The sequence below is a fragment of the Micromys minutus genome (genome assembly GCF_963924665.1).
Source record: "Micromys minutus genome assembly, chromosome: 9".
Lineage (NCBI taxonomy): Eukaryota > Metazoa > Chordata > Mammalia > Rodentia > Muridae > Micromys > Micromys minutus.
This window is the reverse complement of record NC_137978.1, coordinates 24,633,314-24,653,610: the sequence shown is the minus strand read 5'-3', so window position 1 is coordinate 24,653,610 and position 20,297 is coordinate 24,633,314. Positions and strand designations below refer to the sequence as shown.

At 38.0% G+C, this 20,297-nt stretch overlaps 1 protein-coding gene across 1 annotated transcript in view; it reads left to right on the top strand.

Moving 5' to 3' along the window:
• PRKAA2 (protein kinase AMP-activated catalytic subunit alpha 2) overlaps positions 1–20,297 on the top strand; it is a 59,126-nt gene that overhangs the window by 32,950 nt on the left and 5,879 nt on the right. The window contains exons 3-8 of the mRNA XM_080921574.1: positions 3,521–3,614; positions 4,168–4,312; positions 6,125–6,212; positions 8,221–8,445; positions 17,055–17,559; positions 19,881–20,007. Coding sequence (XP_080777700.1) covers positions 3,521–3,614; positions 4,168–4,312; positions 6,125–6,212; positions 8,221–8,445; positions 17,055–17,559; positions 19,881–20,007 — 1,184 coding nt within the window. The remainder of the gene's footprint in view (positions 1–3,520; positions 3,615–4,167; positions 4,313–6,124; positions 6,213–8,220; positions 8,446–17,054; positions 17,560–19,880; positions 20,008–20,297) is intronic.

Below are 20,297 nucleotides of genomic sequence, written 5' to 3'. Positions count from 1 at the left end.
TGGAAATCTGATCAGTTCTCCAGCTATAATAAGAATTACTCATTGTACATCATGACGCCCTAAAGGATGGGTTGAGAAATTGAATTTATCCTCTGAAGGACAAACCACCTTATGTCCTCTGGAAAAAACAATCAGCAACCTATAATTTAAAAGAGGCAGAACAACCAATTTAAATGTATGGATGGTATTTGGATCTAATTCTTAAAACGAGGAACAAAAAATAAAGGAGAAGCATTGTAATTGATAAACTTTCTGATTGGATATTTGAAGATACTCATGGTTTTTTAAATATGTATCTGATAGTGATATACATGTATAGTTATATTTTAAGGAGATGCCCATTACAGTATATTTAATCTGTTTATAGAGAAAAATGAAAGCAAATTTAGTGTAACATGGTAGCCAGAAGGTATGCTTTATAGACTTAGTAACCAGTACATATTTATCCTATTTTCTAGACTATTATGGAAACAATTGATTTGTATATCCATGCATAAATTAGGAAAACATGACCAATCCAATGAAATTTGCCAAAAGACACAGCATTTCTTGGAGAAGAAATGTGTATGATATTTTGCAGATACTAGATACTGTACAATTCTGCAAGCTTTCTAGTCATTTTAGCATCACTAAACTCTCTTCAGAGAACAACCGGCACCCGAAATGGAGCTTTCCCATGTACTGTAACTTGGCAGTTCAGCTCATCAGTATCAAGAGAAATATCCTACTATGTACAAAAATGGCCAAGTAGCACATAATAGCCGAACCGTGGAAGTAAGCTTAGCACCTTGTGTGCCGGAGAAATGAATAAATAGGCTCTGGGAATAACCAAGCAAATACAGTGAGCCATCTTATATAATGGTCATATCGTGACTGCAGCACACGGCTATTGACTGATTTTCAAAGCTCTTCAATATTACGAATGATATACACCATGTTCAACCTAAAACACTACGCTAGGTATGTGAATCACTGTTAAATATATAAATGTGTGTATATATTTTTATATATTAAAATAAAGCTAAAACAAAAGAAAGAAAAGGCTGAGAGGGCCTCAGGACAGTGGCCTTGGGTGAGGGTCAGGGGCCTCAGCAAAGTGCAGGTCTCTGTGTGGCTACATGGGGGCTGGACGGCCCTGCCTTACTGCCCTGTAGGTAATAGTTTGTATTTACCTATTAGGGTATTACTAAAAACAGCAATCAACTAAAGAAAAGATCAGGAGAATAATTATTATATTTTATACAGCTGAGTTATAATTAAAGAAAAATCTGACTCTATGTACTTGACAATATAAATAACATTTTATAACCCTCATCACATTACCACTGGACATGGATGTGTATAAATGTTAATTTCTGGCACACTTCAGAAAGATTTCTTTTTTTCCTTGAGTTGTATATATTACTTTGTGTGTTTATTGCATAAAAATTAATTATAACCTTACCAGCTAGACATTGCTTAGGGATTGTCTGGCTAATTGCTTTTTTTTTCTTAATTAAAAATGTTTCTTAAAAGTTTTCTAATGCATATTATTTTCCATTTCTGTCACATTAAAAGAATGCTGTTATGTGATGATTATTTTTCATTATATTTCTCATATTTCCATGTAATTACCAGAAGTTACCTTTTAATGACCCAGGAGCTTGCCTTTTCCACCAAGTCTCTAATATGAAGCTGGTTCCTAGGACTCTTTTGTTTCCAAAAATTGTTTCCCTTTATTAACTGAAATTTTAATGGTTGAAATTTAGCTATTTTTTTCTTTTAACTTTCAGGTCACTCTGGTATTGATTCAAGCTATTTACATGTTTTAAAGTGGTAATTTCTACATTAATTTAAATAGTATGTTTTAAGTACTTTTTCAGATGCAAACTCATTAATCAAAATATCATCATCATGAGACATGTAATTACAGAGTGAGAGAGATGAGTTGTAAAGCCCAGGTAAATGTGTCTATGCATGCAAGGTGCCTCATTCACACTTGGGAGGTTGCCTGTAAGCTAATTTCTAAGGGATGGCTAATACCCTGTCAAAGGTACACATGTCAGCGGAAACAGCCTGTAGGAAGAAGCTGCAGCAGATGAAAATTAAGCATAATTAATAAAAAGTAGTGAGACTGTAACTGTAGCTTTCATATTTGAGAAATGACAGAAATAACAGGACCTGATTAATCTGGAGCTTTAGGGTTAATAGAAACCTTCTGGCCCTGAAACTCAGATTATGTGTCTGAAAAGAATCCTTGTTCAGTGCCTAATTATAGCTAGACTGCAAGTTCCCCCATAGAGGATCCAACTTCTATCCTCACACACAGGCAATGCAAGAAGGAATTCAGTAAGTATTAAGATTTCTTATTTGATTAGTTATGCCTGGCTCACTCATGGTGGTTACAGTTTTCATTGCTGTGAACGGCCTTTGGTGTACAAAGCATATGCTGCGGAGTTAGAGGTTTCCTGAGACAGTTCATCCCAGCACTATCCTATGAAGACTTGAGGTGTATTCCGAAGGATCCCCAGTGAAGTCTGAGTTCTTCTGAGTCGGTAGCAGTAGATGCTTCTGCCTGCTGTGTTCAGCTAGTTTGATGCAGTGCTTAGTTCATGTCAGATAGTTTTCCTCAGATTTCTGTCAAGAACTCTAAATAAAATTACCTTTCCACAGTTCACGTGGAATAGTCTCAACTTTACTTCTCTTATAGCCATTGTTTTACCTGCCCTTCGTGTCCTCCAAAGACCAAAGGTTACCATCTCAAGTATCTCTCCAGGCTAGCCCTGTCACTTCATTTGCAATTTTAGAATGTGGGAGCCAAAGAGGGAGGACCGTGAGTTTAAGGCAAGCCTGGACTCTGTAACATCTATCTCAAGGACAAAAAAAAAAAAAAAAAAAAAAAAAAAAAAAAAAAAATCTAAGAGCGAAATATTTATTTCTACAGATGGTCTTTTCATGTGTTTACACATGATGTGTTTTCTCTTAGTATAGATAGAATGTAATACGTCTACTTGATGGCCACCAGCTAGGACATACTTGCTTTGTTAATAAAAAGGTGGCCCATTGGTAGACAAAACAGCGAAAGGTTCCTTTCTCTAACGAAGTCTCAGTCAAGGTGGATTGCCTGGAGACTGGTGTCAGCTCTTTCTTGTGCGCATTTCTCCTGAGCATATATTTTTGTGATATATTTTTATATGTCTAAGAATATTCTAAGCACATAATACCTGTCTTTATTGATGAAACGAATTTTTGTTGAAATGGAAAAATGCTTAACTTAGTTTGAAGATTTTTTAAAGATAACAAGAATCTGAAAAGCAGAAATCTGAAGGCGAGCCTCTAAGTCTCAGTAAGTGGGGTACGTGTGTGATCTCCTTCCGTGCGTGTGGCACTGCAATTAGTTTGATGACATTGTAAAATCTGTTGCGGTCCTACAATATTATACAGATAGTAGAAGATGAACTCAGAACAACAATAGCAGATGAGGTTGATTATTTGGAGGAGCACCATTTTGCATTAATCTGCCTTTTTATTTCTGAACAAGCTACCAGGTGATCAGCACTCCAACAGACTTTTTTATGGTAATGGAATATGTGTCTGGAGGTGAACTGTTCGACTACATCTGTAAACATGGGCGGGTGAGTGACATATTTTCTAGTGTATCTCTCAGCCCCAAGCTAACAAAGTGGAAAGAATTGGTAATTCCACACAGATATTCAGTGCTTTAATTGTTTCTGTAGCATCAGCTGCACACTCAGGACACATTTCCTCTCTTGAGAAGTTTGCCTTCTGAAGTAGAAACTTTATCACACTTAAACACAAGTGATTCTTGTGCTTTTCACAATCTGTTTTGTATAAAATTACCTTGAAGCTTCAATTATATTCTTTTCTTAGCATTTTCTTATAAGTTCTGTTTTAGTTGGTTTTTACTGACTCCTCAAAAACATTGTGGATATTTAATATTGGTTGAAAATTAAATATTATTGCCATGAAGCAAAACAAAAAACCCACCGAATACTATTTTGAGTGTTGACCAGGTTTTAGCTGCTCTGCTTTGTCAGACTTGTTGGATTTCTAATTAGTTGATTTTAATTAGCCTGATCAGTTATCTTTAGACTGGTTACAAAACTAAATGCCTTAATAAGTGATGCCCCAGATAGTCCTGACACAGCTTCTTTTTCTGCATGCTAGGTTGAAGAGGTGGAAGCTCGCCGGCTCTTTCAGCAGATTCTGTCTGCTGTGGATTACTGTCACAGGCATATGGTTGTCCATAGGGACCTGAAGCCAGAGAACGTGCTGCTGGATGCTCAGATGAATGCTAAGATAGCTGACTTCGGTAAGCCTCTCCAGGGCTGCTCAGAGTGAACCTTTAAAACAGACCAGGGTCTCTCCTCTTTCAGAACTAAGAACATCCCGTTCATCCTCACAAGTCCTGCACCACGAAAGGATCGATTGCAGTTCACACTTAACTAGGGCTGAGGTTTCTAAAAAACATGATAGAAGGCCACATCAAGACAGATCCACTCAACATGCCTTTCCTCCTAAGGAAATGGTACCTGTTTTTATTTTATTTTATTTTATTTTTTTGGGGGGGGGAGTTGCTGGGAAGAGAAAGAATCCCAAACTCCTTTGAAAAATTTGTCTATACGAAGATGCTTTTCCTGATAAATGTAAACAGACAAGTGTGAACGTTTGTTCTCAGCATTAAAGCTTTGTGCTGCTTCTGATCTGATCTGGGCAGTATTTAATAACTTGTGAGTAAATGGGACGTTATTCCTTGGTAAGAGACCATGTCAAATGTGCATTTTTAGTCAGCATACACTTCCTGGCCTAAACACACATGGAAGGCTGTCACAGTGGATGTTTGAGGAAAAGACAGGACGTGGCCCTCAGGAGATAATCATGGGAGGTGTGCAGTTCAGGGCTGCGTGCTGCAGGGTTTTGTCTCTTTGTTTTGTACCTGTCTTTAGATTAGCTTTACTGTTTCTGCTTAAACTCTTCTAGCAACTAGTTTAGTTGGCTTTTTGGCTTAGAAGATTACTTTTACTATATTGAGTCCAAGCTCTCTAATTAGAAACCTTTCCCAGGAAGTTCAAACAGGAGGCTTCACCTAGATAGCAATAAGACCCCATCTTCAAGGAAACCATCCTGCTTACCAGCTAGAGCTGGTCTGCTGTCTAACTACAATTAAAAGGAGAAGATAGACTTTTACTATGTAGCCCTGGCTAGTCTGCAACTTGCTATGTAGAACAGGCTGGCCTCAGACTTGCAGAGATCCTCCTTTCTATCTCCTGAGTGTTGGCATTAGAGATGTAATACCCAATTACAATCTTTTAAGAAAGAATTTTAAAAGAAGTTTTTGCTTGTTTTTTTTTTTTTTTTTTTTTTTTTTTTTTTTAAAGATTTATTTATTTATTACATAAAAGTACACTGTAGCTATCTTCAGACCCACCAGAAGAGGGCATCTGATTCCATTACAGATGGTTGTGAGCCACCATGTGGTAGCTGGGAATTGAACTCAGGACCTCTGGAAGAGCAGTCAGTGCTCTTAACCACTGAGCCATCTCTCTAACCTCCAACTTGTTTGTTTCTTAAGTTGTGATCTATATCTTATTTCCTCATATACAGAAGTAGATATTTCATGCTTCTATTTTGAAAACAGCAATATAATCTTAAATAACCTTGTGTGTGTGTATGTGTGTGTGTGTGTGTGTGTGTGTGTGTGTTGAGTCAAAATTTTCATGTAGTGATGTTCATTTTATCTATACATGTGGTACTCTTTAAGCATTCTATTTGATGATGTACATTCCATAAAATGATTTCTTTCTAGTTTAACAGTAACTTTTTAATTAGTAACACAGTAATTTAAAGATGTGTGTGTGTGTGTGTGTGTGTGCGGATATATGTGAGAGAGTACAGATGTGTGTGGTCAGAGGACAAGACTCCATGTCAGATCCCTCCTGCCTCCTTATATGCTCCATGGTTGAGTTCAGGTTGTCAGTTTTGCCTACTGAGCTATTTTGCCACCCACCATTACATGTAAACATAAATAATATGATTTCTGAGGCATGAGATAATTGAGAATTTTCATCATAGTTTTACCTGTATCTTCCGTATTCAGCATCTCATGAATTGCTTTCATTTTCAGGACTATCTAATATGATGTCAGATGGTGAATTTCTACGAACAAGCTGTGGATCGCCCAACTATGCAGCCCCTGAGGTCATCTCAGGAAGGTAATAAGTGATTCAGTGATAAGTAGGCTTTCTGTGACCTCCCATCCATTCTAGTAACATTTAATTGTATTTCCTTTGGGAAGAGATTATTTTTTTAACATAATAGAAACAATTTTCCACTTATTTTTATTGTAGGCAGAATAGTTAATGTTTTAAACTCCATGTAGGCATTGTAATATATGTTTATGCATTTTGATTGTAATACATATGCTCGTGCGTTTTGTTTATTGCTGAAGGCAGAGCCAGACCTTGTGTAACGTCTGTTTGTCTTTGCTTATCTGACATAGCTACTGACTAGTGCTTCACACAGACTCCAGGCAGTTGTTTTATGGTCTGTCTCTGGAAGCGTGAAATTTGGGTGACTACTATTTTATGAGGTTAATCTACGCACTGTGAGGTCCCTTCTGTCATTAGCTCAATGGTACATTAGTAAATATTTACAGAGGCCGCAGAAATAAGTGAAGACATTTCACAGTGACTAGTGTCTGGCTTTACAAGTTGACAGAATGTGCTGAGAAAAGTACTGAGCAGGTGCTTAGATACAGAGATTGTGAGAGTCTTAGTTCATCTGTGCTGCTGAAGAGCACCGTAAGCCGTTCTAATGAGCAATAGCGCCTGCTTGTCCTAGCTCTGTAGCTCTGCAAGGATTTGGTGTGTGTATAAGGCCCATTTCTCGAAGCCCACTGTCTCTTACTGTGTGTGCTCAAAGGTAATGGGATCTCTCTGGGGTAGTGTTTTATAAGGGCGTTATCCTTCTTTATGAGAACTTCACCTCAGATCTCCCCAAAATAGCCACTCCCTTATACCATCAGTTTGAGGTTAGAATTTCAGGTGATCGGTTTTAGGGAACACATTTATTTAGGAAGGAGCTTGGGTGATACAGCAAATGATGATGATTAGGGGCAGCACAGTGGTGAAACAGATTATGTTCTTTCCACTGGAGCTGTAGAAATCCTTTAACTCAGGCCAGAGTTTGGTTTTGGAAATATGCTGTTAGGAATGTTAATAGAGTAAGTAGAAGGGTCAGACAAAAATAGTGAGAGGCTCGTGGTGCAGAGCTGAGCTGCCCAGATTGGTGCTGTCTTAGTCCAAATAATTAACCAATTATTTTGAAGGAAAGTAGTAGGAAATCTGTCACACAAGGGCTGTGATTAAGAGCACTTGCTGCTCTTCAGAGAACCCAGGTTCAATTCCCAGTACCCACACAAGGGTTCACAACTCCCAGGGAATCTCAAACTGTCTTCGGGCCTCTCTAGGTATCATACACACAAGTAGCACACAGACATACATGCAGTTAAAATACTCATACATATAAGATACATTTTTTAAAATAAATAATGTTTTAGAAAAGATGTTATACAAATTAAACATTGTTTATATGGTACTAGTTAATATTTCAGTTTTTGCTTAAAATGTGTGCCAAAGGGCAAAATTTGTGTTATATATTCATTTTCTTTCTTGTACTAGTTCTGGTGGGGGAAGCACTGTCTATTATAGTTTTTTTGTTTGTTTTGTTTTGTTTTTTAGTTGCCCTTATCTACTTTAATGTTTCCTTAAAGAATAAGACAGAAAGTGTAAACTATTTTCTTTGTTTGTTAGTTGTTTGTTTTTGAGACGGGTCTTACCCTATCACACTGGATGGCTTGGGGCTGTCTAGATCAGGCTCACCTAGAACTCAGAGAGACTTGTCTGCCTCTGCCTTCCAAATGCTGGTGGATTAAAGGCCTCCACCATCTGCCTGGCTAGAAACTATAATAAATTTTAACTAGCACTTATAATTATTTTTTAACAAATAAAAATAAGTCTTTTGACAAATTTGTGTAATTAGTTGGGCTGACAATTTCCTATAAAGAGTAATTATTGAGGCTTGGAAATAGCTGTGTATTTCAGTGAAGACCTGAAATAGCAATATAACCAGGTTGGTTTTGCATTTATCATGCACATAAGCAGGGTGCTAACAACGAGGGGAAATGATGCCTATACCTGGGCTTGTGCCTTCCTTTCTCAGGCTGTATGCAGGTCCTGAAGTTGATATCTGGAGCTGTGGTGTTATCCTGTATGCCCTCCTCTGTGGTACCCTTCCCTTTGACGATGAGCACGTGCCTACGCTCTTTAAGAAGATCCGAGGGGGTGTGTTTTACATCCCGGAGTATCTCAACCGTTCCATCGCCACTCTGCTGATGCACATGCTGCAGGTGGACCCCTTGAAGCGAGCAACTATCAAAGACATACGGTGATTATAGTTTTTGGCGTTTGCACATTTTCTCATTGTAGTAGTAATAGTGATACTAGGATATTTGCCACATCTGTGCTTTATAACACTTTATGAGAATTTTAAGGCCAAGTGTGTGGTACATCTTGTGCTCACCCAGGAGGCTGAGGCAAGAGGATCTCCAGTTCAAGGCCAGCATGGACTATAATATGACTGTCTCGTTGACAAAGAATTTTAACATTTGGACTTTTGCAAACCTGGTTACATAACTCACCTTTCAAATGTCTTACACTGCTTGTATGGTTATTGGTGTAAGTAGCGCAGCATCTGAGGCCTGTGTGAGGAGGGTCCAGTCTCCAGAGTCCCTTCCCCACCACATCTTTCATCTTAGATTTTAGGTTCTGTACCCTTGATTATATTATTCTGACACTCATTGTCTTCTGAACCCTCTCATCTGACAGCATTTGAGTCATTCTTTTGCATTCTGCTCAAATGCCACCAGCTTTGTGGAATCATTTCTGGTCCCCTCACGCTGTGATGGTGGCAAGGCAGCCTTCAGCACAGGCCTTGTTATTTCTCTTTTATACAGTGTCTGCTCTTTCTCAGTGAGCCTCTCCTCTCTTATATTCTAACTGTCAGGGAACAAGCTGTCTTAAGAACCTTCCTGTTTACTTTCCCGCTCCTTTGCCATCCTGAAAGTGGAAGTTGAGAAGGAATCTGGAGGCATTTCAGATGTGAAGAGTGGAGAACTTTGTGTTTTAGACTGACAATGCAATGCATTGTCGTTTTTGAAGCCTTTCCACCATGTTGTAACTGGCTTACCCTTTTTATTTATAGTATCTAATACAGTGCAAATGCTACATAAACACAGTACTAAGGGAATAAGCATAGCACATGTCAGTCCAAATTCAACTCAGATGCCTGCGTTGTCCCCACTGCACTTTTCATGTCCCCGCCTTCCCTTTCCTCCTGACCTCTGCTTCCTGTATTTCCTTTATACCTTTTTGCCCCATATGTTTGGTTTCCATCCCTACCTTTCTCCATTAAAGCCTCATATTGCCTGTCTCATTGGCTCCTTTCTAGTTTCCTGGCCTTCTATCCATACTGTCATTTAGAAGCTAGAATCCTAATAGGAGAGAACATGGAATATTTGTCTTCCTGAGCCCTACTGTGGTTATCTTAGTATATTTAAGAAAATATGCTATGTTACATTTCTAATCCAGTAGCCACTAGTGGATTTGCTGTGGGGAATCACTTGATTGTTGAGGAATTAACTTGTGTAATGGCAGGAATGACAAAATGCCTTCTACATGTTTTTTATGTGTTTAGAAGGCTTTTGTCTTATCTAAGGGGTTGCTTAGAAGCACACTCTTCTGACATCTTTCAGAACCTTTCTCCCTTTCCCCTAAAGCCAGAGTAAGTGTTTTGACATGTGTGTCTTGTAGAACATTCAGAGGATGGCAGAGGTGGTGGTTCCTGCTGACTGCTGCAGGTCTCTTGTAAGCAGGATGGAATTCTTTTCACATTCTTATTGCTGTGACTAAATACCTGGCAAGAAGCAACTTAAGGGAGGAAGGACTTATTTTGGTTCAGTGCTTGAGGGGGTTGTAGTTCATTGGAGTGGGAAAGACAGGAGCCTGAGGGGCTGTTACACTGTATCATCTGTGGTTAGGAAGCAAAGTGAATAGATAGGGTTGCTAGGCTAAGAGCCCCACCCCCAGTAGCCTGTGTTGTCAACTGACCTCCACTTCCTAACAGCATCACCAGCTGGGAACTACTCGTCCTAACACAGGCGCCTGTAGGGGATGGGACATTCCCTGTTCAAACCACAACATTGTTTTCTTTCTCTGTCCTGTTCCAGTGTTCCAGGCCTCCTGCATAAGAATGTACAGCTGTAAAATTGTTCCAGATTTTGTTATGGAAATGACCCAACAAGGGGAAAAACTCTTCAAAGTTCTTTGGAATAAGTAGTTCTTCCAATTGGGCTTTTCTCAGAAGAAAAATTAGGCATGCTAATATATATGTACTTGCTAATATAAGCACTCGTAAATTTAGAATAGTAAAAGAGCTAATTCTGTTATTTCAAAACAATTATTCATGTTTTTATAGACTTTAGAAGAAAAATGTTAATGAATCTATTGAGATGAATTAATTGACCCATAGGAAATGTTATAAAATGGTGATATTCTAGGCTAGAGAGATGGCTTAACTATTACAGGATAAAGTTCACAGCCAAAGGACAAAGTAATGACAACACTTCTATACTTAAAGTAATAACTTGGATTTATCATGCTCACTATTTTATGTTCAGTATTTCAATATGAGAAATTTTTATTTGCTAAAATATATTTCAAAAGGAAAAGTTAAAAGTTTTGACAATTGGTGGACAGAAAGCATTTAACCTATTTTGTTGCACTGACTTTTTCAGAGGTAGCTGTTATTAATTTCATTTTATAACAATAAAACTGAAATTGAGGTTGTGTCATGACTCGTTTACATATCCATGTGTTTCTAAGTATAAGTCACTTTAAATTAATGACCACATTTTTATACGAAAATATATCACGTGCATGTGTGGCATCTGTTTATAATGTGAATTATCCTGTTCTAAGTTACACAGCCACGGGCTGTGAATGTAGCTCAGTTGGCACACTCCTTGTACAGCATGCACAGAGCTCTGGGTTTGCTCTCTAGCACTGCACAAATGGTGTGATGGTGCACACCTGTAATATAGCACTGGGGTCGGGGGGGGGGGGAGGCTGAGGCTGAAAGATTAGAGATTTAGGGTCACCTTTGGCTACATAGAAAGTTTAAGGCCAGCCTGTGCTACCTATAAAGGAAAAACTTAGAATTCAGAACCTTTTTGAATTAAAACTGATGTTACTTTTACTATTCTAGATTGTTACATGAGTTATGTGACATTCATGTCTCCTTAATTCTCTCATAATACTTTGTCTTTCTTACATACTATGATACTTAGTGGCTTACTATTATTGTGGAAATTGAGCATGATTATCTGACGTGCTTGAGACAGGAGTGTTTTACATATCAGAGTTTTTCTGGTTTTGGAATATTTGCATAGATTTTTTTCCAGTTAACTATCTTTATCCAAAACCCAGAAATGTTTTAAATTCAGAAGTTTTAGAGCCTAAAAAAGATTTGAGATTTGAGAGCATTAAGAGTTTGGATTTTCTGGTTGGAGATGCTCAACTTGTCTGCACAACATTCTCTTAAGCTGTCATGTTAGAAAAATGCCTCCACTTATTGCTTATTTAATTGTTTTTGCTTTTCTTCCAATACGTGTTTAACATCTGCTGGGTGAGAGGTCCTAAGTTGAGTGCCAGAAGTGGAGTGATAAACATGAGAGACATGTGCTCTTGGAAATCTGGGATTTGTTTCCTTCAGCTTCTTTAGACCCAACAGTTGCATTAATAGTAGTGTTAGAATTACTGTCCTTGAAAGCAGTGCATCTGAAGCTTAACTGTGGCTATGGATACTGGTTTTTCCTTGTAACTAATAGTGAGCTTATTCCTTAACAAATTTGTTCCCTACTCCCCATTTATAGTGAAATCACTGAGAAGGTAATTCCAGATTGAGCCAGGTGAGATTGCTCTTTTTGTAGGTCTAAAATTAATTGAATATTAGAAACTCCAACTTCATTTGTATGTGTATATTTATGTGTGCAGATATATATTTACATGGGTGCCCATGTGCGTGGTAACCAAAGGACAGCCTTTCATGCATTTGTGTTGTTACTTAGGTGGTATCTAATCTTCCTGGAACTCACCAAGTTGGACAGGAAGGCCAGCCACTGATTCCAAGGGACCTGTTTCCCCATCTCTTGGAATCAAATTAAATTCAAACATAGCTAAGTGTGCTGAGCTATATGTACCTTCTAGCATTTGGGAAGCTAAAAGGCAGGGTGATTGTAAGCTTGGGGCTAACTTAGGCAATGTAATAAGATATTGTCTTAAATACTTTTGCTTCTTTAAAAATTTATTACTTTTTATTTTGATGTATTTTTATTGTATTCATTTCCCTTCCCCATCTCCTTCCTTATACCACACCCACCCAACTTTGTGTCCTTGTTCTATTTACTTTTTATTAATTAATTAATTTTAGCTTCGGAGTCCAGGTACTGCTGCCCATGTAGTCTAACGTGTGGAGCTTTTTAGAGCCACCAGGGTTCACATTCCATAAAGAAAGCTAACAATAGCTTCGAGAACTCATGCCCTCTTCCCTTCCTCATACTAGGCTTTTGTCTGGCCTGAGCTCACCTTGACTAGAGGAATAAGACTCTATCTTAAGTGTGTACATCTACACACACACGTGTGTGTTTGTGTGTGTGTGTGTGTGTGTGTGTGTGTGTGTGGTGTAATTGAAGTTCTTAAAACAGTATCTGGAACATAAACTTATCAATATCGTGTTATAAGTGAATATATAAAATTTTAGGTGGCACTTTAAAATATTTGATAACATTATGAGATTTTAAATTTTTATATTAATACAATGGGTGTGGCCATAGTCCTATGTCAAGGTCGAGTGTTAGGTAGAGATCAATTTTGCTACTCAGGTAACACCTTTGAAAGGAATTGAGTTTTGTTTTTGGTGACCCTTCACTAAAAGCTTCATAGACACTGCTCACCTTTGTATGTGAATTTAGAAGCTGACTGATAAAAATGAAAAGCTACAAGTACAGCTTTGCACGTTGGCAGGTCCCATATTGCAAAGAATTATGGTCATTTCACTTAGAGAATTAGAAATAAAATTTAAGTTTCGTCTCTATACTGCTTTTTAAAAATGTATTTGTATACTTTTTAAAAAAATTACATTTTAAAATTATTTCAGTGGTTCTTAATAATTTTACATTTTTACCATTATTTATTTCAGAATTTTTGGTAGTATGCAGACTCTGCACCAACTAGTTACACCAAGTTTCTTTCTGTCCTAAGTTTGGCAGCCAGTAATCTACTTTCTGTCTTTGCCGAACACTTTCCAGTATATGACCTTTAATATCTAGTGTCTTTAATTTAGCATAATGCTTTGAAGAAACTTGCATGTGTAGTATTTATCTGTACTTCATTGTCTTTATTTATTTATCTTTCTCTTATTTATGAAGTTATTGATTGGGACAAAGTCTTTCTATGTAGCCGTGGCTTGGAACACTCTATATAAAATGGTCTAGCCTCAAGCTCAGGGATTTGAGTGTTAAGAGTAAAGATGTGCACACTGTGCCTGCTTAGTCATGAGATTACACGTTAATTACAGCATTTCTTCCATCCCTGTCCTCCCTTCACACCTTACCATACAATTTTCCCAGTTCTTCAGATTCATGGCCTCTTTTCACTAATTGTTAGTGCAGTTGTATATGTATGTACATATGTATTCCTAAATATGGACCGTCTGGTTCATATAATGTAACTTTTGTGCATGTTTTTAGGGCTAATGAGTTTGGCACTGTGTGACTAGTTGGTGTGTTCCTCCCTGGGTTAACAACCTCCCTAGCTCTCAGCTTTCCTTACTTAACCAAGGAAAAGTTCTTTGCATATGGTTGAGGCCTTGTGGGCTTTCCCCTGTAAATTGTTGCCCTTCTTCAGCTTAGTCAGTCATGTTGGTGAGGCTGAAACTTCTGGGTGTAGCTTCTGATACTACTGGGAGACACCATCTCACAGCAGACTCCCTGATCCTCTGGCTCTGACAGTCTCCAGATGTAGTTTTACTTCATTGTTTTTAGATTGAAAAACATTCTATTGTGCAGATACACTACAGTTTTGTTTGTTCTTCTCTTGATGGCATTGGGATGTTTCTGTCTTGTGACTTCAATAAGTAATTTTGTATGACCATTTATATTCATATTTAATAGAGTCATATGGTTTTATTTCTCGTGTATGTACCTAGATTTTATAGTTATCATATACTGTTAGTTATTGATATTCCTATGTGCTTAGTAATTTTTTAAATTAATTCAATAAAGTCTATACTCTTGTTATATATTTCAACCAAAAATTCTCTTTGCTTAGCTAAATGATGAGCTGCAGAGATTTTTAAAAAATGCTACAATGTAGTAAGTCCTGCAGATTTTGAAAGTGGTTTTGTGTTTGTGTTGGGGTGTATCTATAGTTCTTTAATAGGAGGGTGATTAACTCTGCCTTTGCTTTTATTTCCTGCTTTTAAAGAGCCTCAAAGTTAGCCAGTGATGAGAAATTAGGGCCTTGTTGGCCAGTCTTTTCTGGGCACACATCTGGCCTTTGTGAGTCCCAGGAATAAGGGAAAACTTCTCAGACTCTTTTGTCCTCTTGTTTACTAACGTACATTTATTGGTGAGTTTCTTGTTACCCAACTTTGGTTGCCATTCCAGATAGTTAGAACATTAAACAATAGGCACCCATGTTTGTTTTTTAAAACACGTTCTCTGCTGACTTTCAGTAATAGAGTTTTAAGTCATACCAAAGACAAAGCCATATGTGGAAGTATTCAGGGAATTGCTAGGTTTTGTAGGCTTTCTATTTCTGTGATAAACACCATGCCCAAAAGAAACTTGGAGAGAAAAGGATTCATTTCTTCTTATACTTCCAGGTGATTTTCCATCACTAAAGGAAGTCAGGGTGGGAACTCCAGGCAGGAACCTGGAGGCAGGAACTGAAGTAGAGGCCACAGAGTAGTGCTGGTTATTGACTTGCTCCTAATGACTTGCTCAGCCTGCCTTCTTATACAATTTACGGCCACCTGCCCAGAGGTGGTCCTACCTACGCTGGGCTGGGCCATCTCACATCAAGCATTAGTCAAGAAAATGCTCAACAGACTTGCCTCTGGGCCAGTCTTATCCACCCATCTTTTCAGTTGACTTCCCTCTATGTTGCTATGTCTAGATTTGTGTCAACTTGACAAAGAGCAACCAGCACACTCAGTACATAAAAGTGTGGTTCTTAATGGGGTGGGACTTGTAGGGAACTCTGATATTCCACTTCTCCATCCTTGTTATTCCAGTGATTTTCCCCAGCCATGGGGATGCGAGGCTATTGGATTTTAAGGCTCCTGATTTCTTTTACCATTTTCTTCTATGTCTCATTACTCTTATGATGTTGGATCAGAGTGGTTCTTATAACATGACAAAAACCTTTGTTGTCTCAAGATATTTTCAGATATTATGTCTTTTGATGCAATAACTGAGTTCTGTTTATGGTTAGCTGACTGCTGATCACTCTGGTGTATGCTCAAATGTTAGTTTGAATGGCTTCCCTACTCAGACTCTCATTTTGAATTTTATTGGCTTTCATTTACTGTTTTTCCACTCCCAGGTTTTATCAGAGTATTTGTGTATCTGTAACCATTTATTTTTAACATTTGTTTATATTCATCTGGTATGTAATCTCTGAAGACAATTTTTAGCGGTTATAATATTAGACAATAAAAGTCCAGAAGTAAGGGAAAACAAGATTAAGAGAGCAGTGTGTAAGCATCTTAGTCTTGGTATCTCTTTACACTCCAAAAAGTTATTGAGAACCTCACAGAAATTTTTAATGAATAATATACCAGTAGTTAGCATATAATAATTAAAATTACTTAAAATCTATTCATTTGAATGCCTTTTTTAGAAACAAACAACTACGAATTGGACCGAGAGCTCTGTGCTTTCTAGGCAGGCATTCTACCACTGAGTTACATCTCTGCTCTCCTAAGCTCTTACTAAATTACCCAGAGCGGCCTCTACTTTCTTTTGTAGCTGAAGCAAGCCTTGAACTTGAGGCTCTCCTGAATGAGACTGAATAGCTAGGATAATAAGTGTATTGGGAAAACTCTTAGAAAACATTGTGAAAAGCATCATCTTACATTTTTATAAATCTCCTAAATGTATAGTTTAACCAAAAGCATCTAGATTCTCAATCTAATTCTTTATTTAATCATGCAATATTTTATATTCACTGAAGTTACTGAGGAAAATGTGGACTTAGCTAAGTGGTTGGAAAATAAAGGGGTATTTTAATAGCTATCCATACAATAGTGGTATTCTTTGATACTACACCAAAGCTTAACATACTAGCTTACAGTTTTCAGTACCAATGAGAAAAAAACAAAGTTTTGTATTTTACCACATTATAGTAGTATAATATGTTTTAAATTTTAAGTGACCTTCTCACACATGTATAATTTTATCACATAATTGGAAAATCTTGTATATACAGATTTTCAACATTTCATTTTACACTATAAAAATCAGGTTCATATTATCAATACTAATGATCAGAACATCTTTAGATCTTGAAAAGCCATCGACCTCTAGGAGGCAGGAACAAATTACTATACAGCATCTGGATTTGCTAGGAAATTTAGATTCTAACATTGGCCACAAAACTGCCACTCATTTTTCTCAAAGTGACAGACCCACTTTGTTCATTTTCAGGGAAATATCTGTATTTATTGAGGGATAGAGATTAACTAACTGGAATAAGGGCACATAGCCCATTGTGGCATAGAGATTAATTAACTGATGTTGAGTCACATAGTTAATAGGCAGAACTGGGACTACAGACCAGTATTTTAGAGTCTTTATGTTATATTACCACATGTCTAAATTATGTGGGACCTACCAAAGCACGTTCTTATAATAGTGTGATTGGTGTTTTTCCTAGAGAACATGAATGGTTTAAACAGGATTTGCCCAGTTACCTATTTCCTGAAGACCCCTCCTATGATGCTAATGTCATTGACGACGAGGCTGTGAAAGAAGTATGTGAAAAATTTGAGTGTACAGAGTCAGAAGTGATGAACAGTTTATACAGCGGTGACCCTCAAGACCAGCTTGCAGTGGCTTATCATCTTATCATTGACAATCGGAGAATAATGAACCAAGCCAGTGAGTTCTACCTCGCCTCAAGTCCTCCAACGGGCTCTTTTATGGATGACAGTGCCATGCATATTCCACCGGGCCTGAAACCACACCCCGAAAGGATGCCACCTCTCATAGCAGACAGCCCCAAAGCACGCTGTCCACTGGATGCGCTGAATACAACCAAACCGAAATCTTTAGCTGTGAAAAAAGCCAAGTGGCATCTTGGAATCCGAAGCCAGAGCAAACCGTATGACATTATGGCTGAAGTGTACCGAGCCATGAAGCAGCTGGATTTTGAGTGGAAGGTAGGAAATCACAAAAACCTTTTTCTTATATAAGTTGTCAAAGCAGTTGAGCATTGAGATCCATACAGAGTCAGGTTTAATTTAGAAATAACTGTAGCAGGCTTCATGCTTTTGGTTGACATGGTTCATTTTTTAAAATTATATAACACAAGCAGTCAAAACATAATAAAGGACAAAGAGCTATTGATGCTGGGAACATATTTCAATTTACAGAATAGCATCCTTGACCATGCAGTTGAAATTATCTGTGAAAACAGCTCACCTCTTTCATCATGGTTCAGAGTAACAAAATGTCTGAAATCGTGAAAGGCAATTTCTTTTAACTTTTCTTTTTTCAGGAAGTTTGTTTTCTCTCCATGTTGTTTTGGCGCAGATGGTTGAAGGCTAGGGCAGCTAGTGTTCGGTATATATTATGCTGTCCAGACGTGTTCATTCAGTCAGCAAATCCTTCTCCAAGTCGAGGAATTCTCTTATCTGGACTTTAAACCCTTGACATGTTGGTTGCTTGACTCATACTGTAATAAAGTACCTGACAGAAGGAAGGCGGAGGGGGAGGGAGGGAGGGAAGGTGTATTCAGACTCACAGGACAGAGGGAGGGGAGGAAGGGTAGGAGTGAGGGAAGGTGTGTTCTAGGACACAGGCCATCCCAGCAGGACATCATGGAGGCAGGCGTGAGGCAGAAGATCACACTATGTTCAGTCAGGAAGCAGAAAGCAATGCTGCTGCAGCTCACTTTCTCTCACTCAGTCCAGAACTCTAGCATATGGACTGGTGCTGCCCACGTTTAGTCTACACCTTCCCACTTCAGGTTATGTCATCTAGACAATCTCTCACAGACATGCCCAGAGGTGTGTCCCTGAGGTAATTGTAGACCTTGTCACCTTGACAGTATGAACCGCCACAAGTCTACCTTTGTCACCTGCATACCTGATCATGTCATTTCAAAGCCATGGCCTTTCAATCTCTTCTTCCTGTAGAATCATAACCATCTCCTGATAGAAAGGGCGTTCAGTACAACATCAGAGGTCCTGACGGTCTTTAACAGTGCCAACACTGCTCAGTATTAACTATCCTAGTTCATTATGGAATATTTTTATTACTATCAGCACAAAGTTTTACTTTCTTCTCACTTTAGCATTTCATTGAAGTTTAACTATATTCGAATATAAATGGGACATTTTAAAAATAAGGTATTTCTTTAACTGTTGTTCTCTTTTTAAGGGTGATGTGTGTTTGTTCAGTCTAACTCTACCTATCTGTCTGTCTGTCTGTCTGTCTATCTATCTCCCCCAAGTTAGGACAGGTCCCACTATGTCATTGCGACTGTCCAATTTGGCCTTGAACTCATGGCGATCCATCTGCCTCTGCCTCCAAGTGCTGGGATTAAAGGCATGTGCCACCACTGGCCTATTTTAATTTTTTTTAAAAATTAAGATAGTTCTTTAGCAGCTTCATGTATGTATAAAATGAAATCTTGTTATTCTCCTAAGTCTCTCTTATTCCCCAAGCCCTAGTACCCCAGCTCTCCCCTACTTGTCCCCTTCCAGATTCATGACATATGGTTCCGTTGTAGGAGTCATTAAGGAGAAAAAATTTCAAATTTATCATATAAATATTCAATAAATTTTAAAACACCAGTTTGTACGCTTTCATTTATTATCTTCCATGATTAAATAAACTAACACTTACTTCAACTTAACCCTATCTCCTTTTTCTGAAGCCATTTTATTTACTTAAAACAATTTTGCTGGACACGGTGGCTCATGACCGTAGTACAGCACTTCAGAAATAAAACCTGAGGCAGGGGAATTTATAGACCTAAGACCAACGTGGTACCCCGTCTCACTGTATAAATATGTAAATAAAAGGAGATGCCAATATTTTTCAAATATCCATGGAAATATTTAGAAACTAACTTGACCAATGTTCTGAAGACCCACCATCCTTTTTATCTGAGCTATGGTTTTCTGTCTCTGAAAGGTAATAGTAACACCATTGAGGTATTTGGATTTTATTGCTCTACCTGATGTAACCACTAACATTTAGTTCTCAGTCATTCCTTCAAAACGATTGAGGAAAAGGCAACTAAGAGTATTATTAGTACTCTAGAAAGGATCCATATCTGAGCTAAAGGCTAGACCATAGGACCTGAGTTTTTAACAAATGCTGTTGTTAGTGGAATTAAATATACCAAGGTGTTTGTAACATAGAGGAGTCAACCATAAATTCTACTCTCCCTCACCCATATTTGCTTTCGATGTTCTTTGATAAGATGGGAGACATTGTGTAGTTTTAAATATTTCTTTCTTTCTGGTTTTAGGTAGTGAATGCATACCATCTTCGAGTAAGAAGAAAAAATCCAGTGACTGGCAATTATGTGAAAATGAGCTTACAGCTTTACCTGGTTGACAATCGGAGCTATCTTCTAGACTTTAAAAGCATCGACGGTAAGGAGGCCAACAGGATGAGTCCTGAGAAAAAGAACTTGGCTCTGTGTGACCTAGTGTTAAAATCATCACAAAGACATGGTGGGTGGGTCCTTTACTCTTAAAGCAGATCTAAATAAAATTAAACATACAGTTTTAGCAGAAAATAAATGGCCCAGGATGTAAGGTATTTTCAGATGTAAGCATATTCCCTTTTGTCTCCTTATAAATGATGCATCCTATGTGGAGAAGGACTTAGGGACCCATTGTCTGTGAAGTGCTGTGACTGTGGGATGGGTGTGTTAATGCCT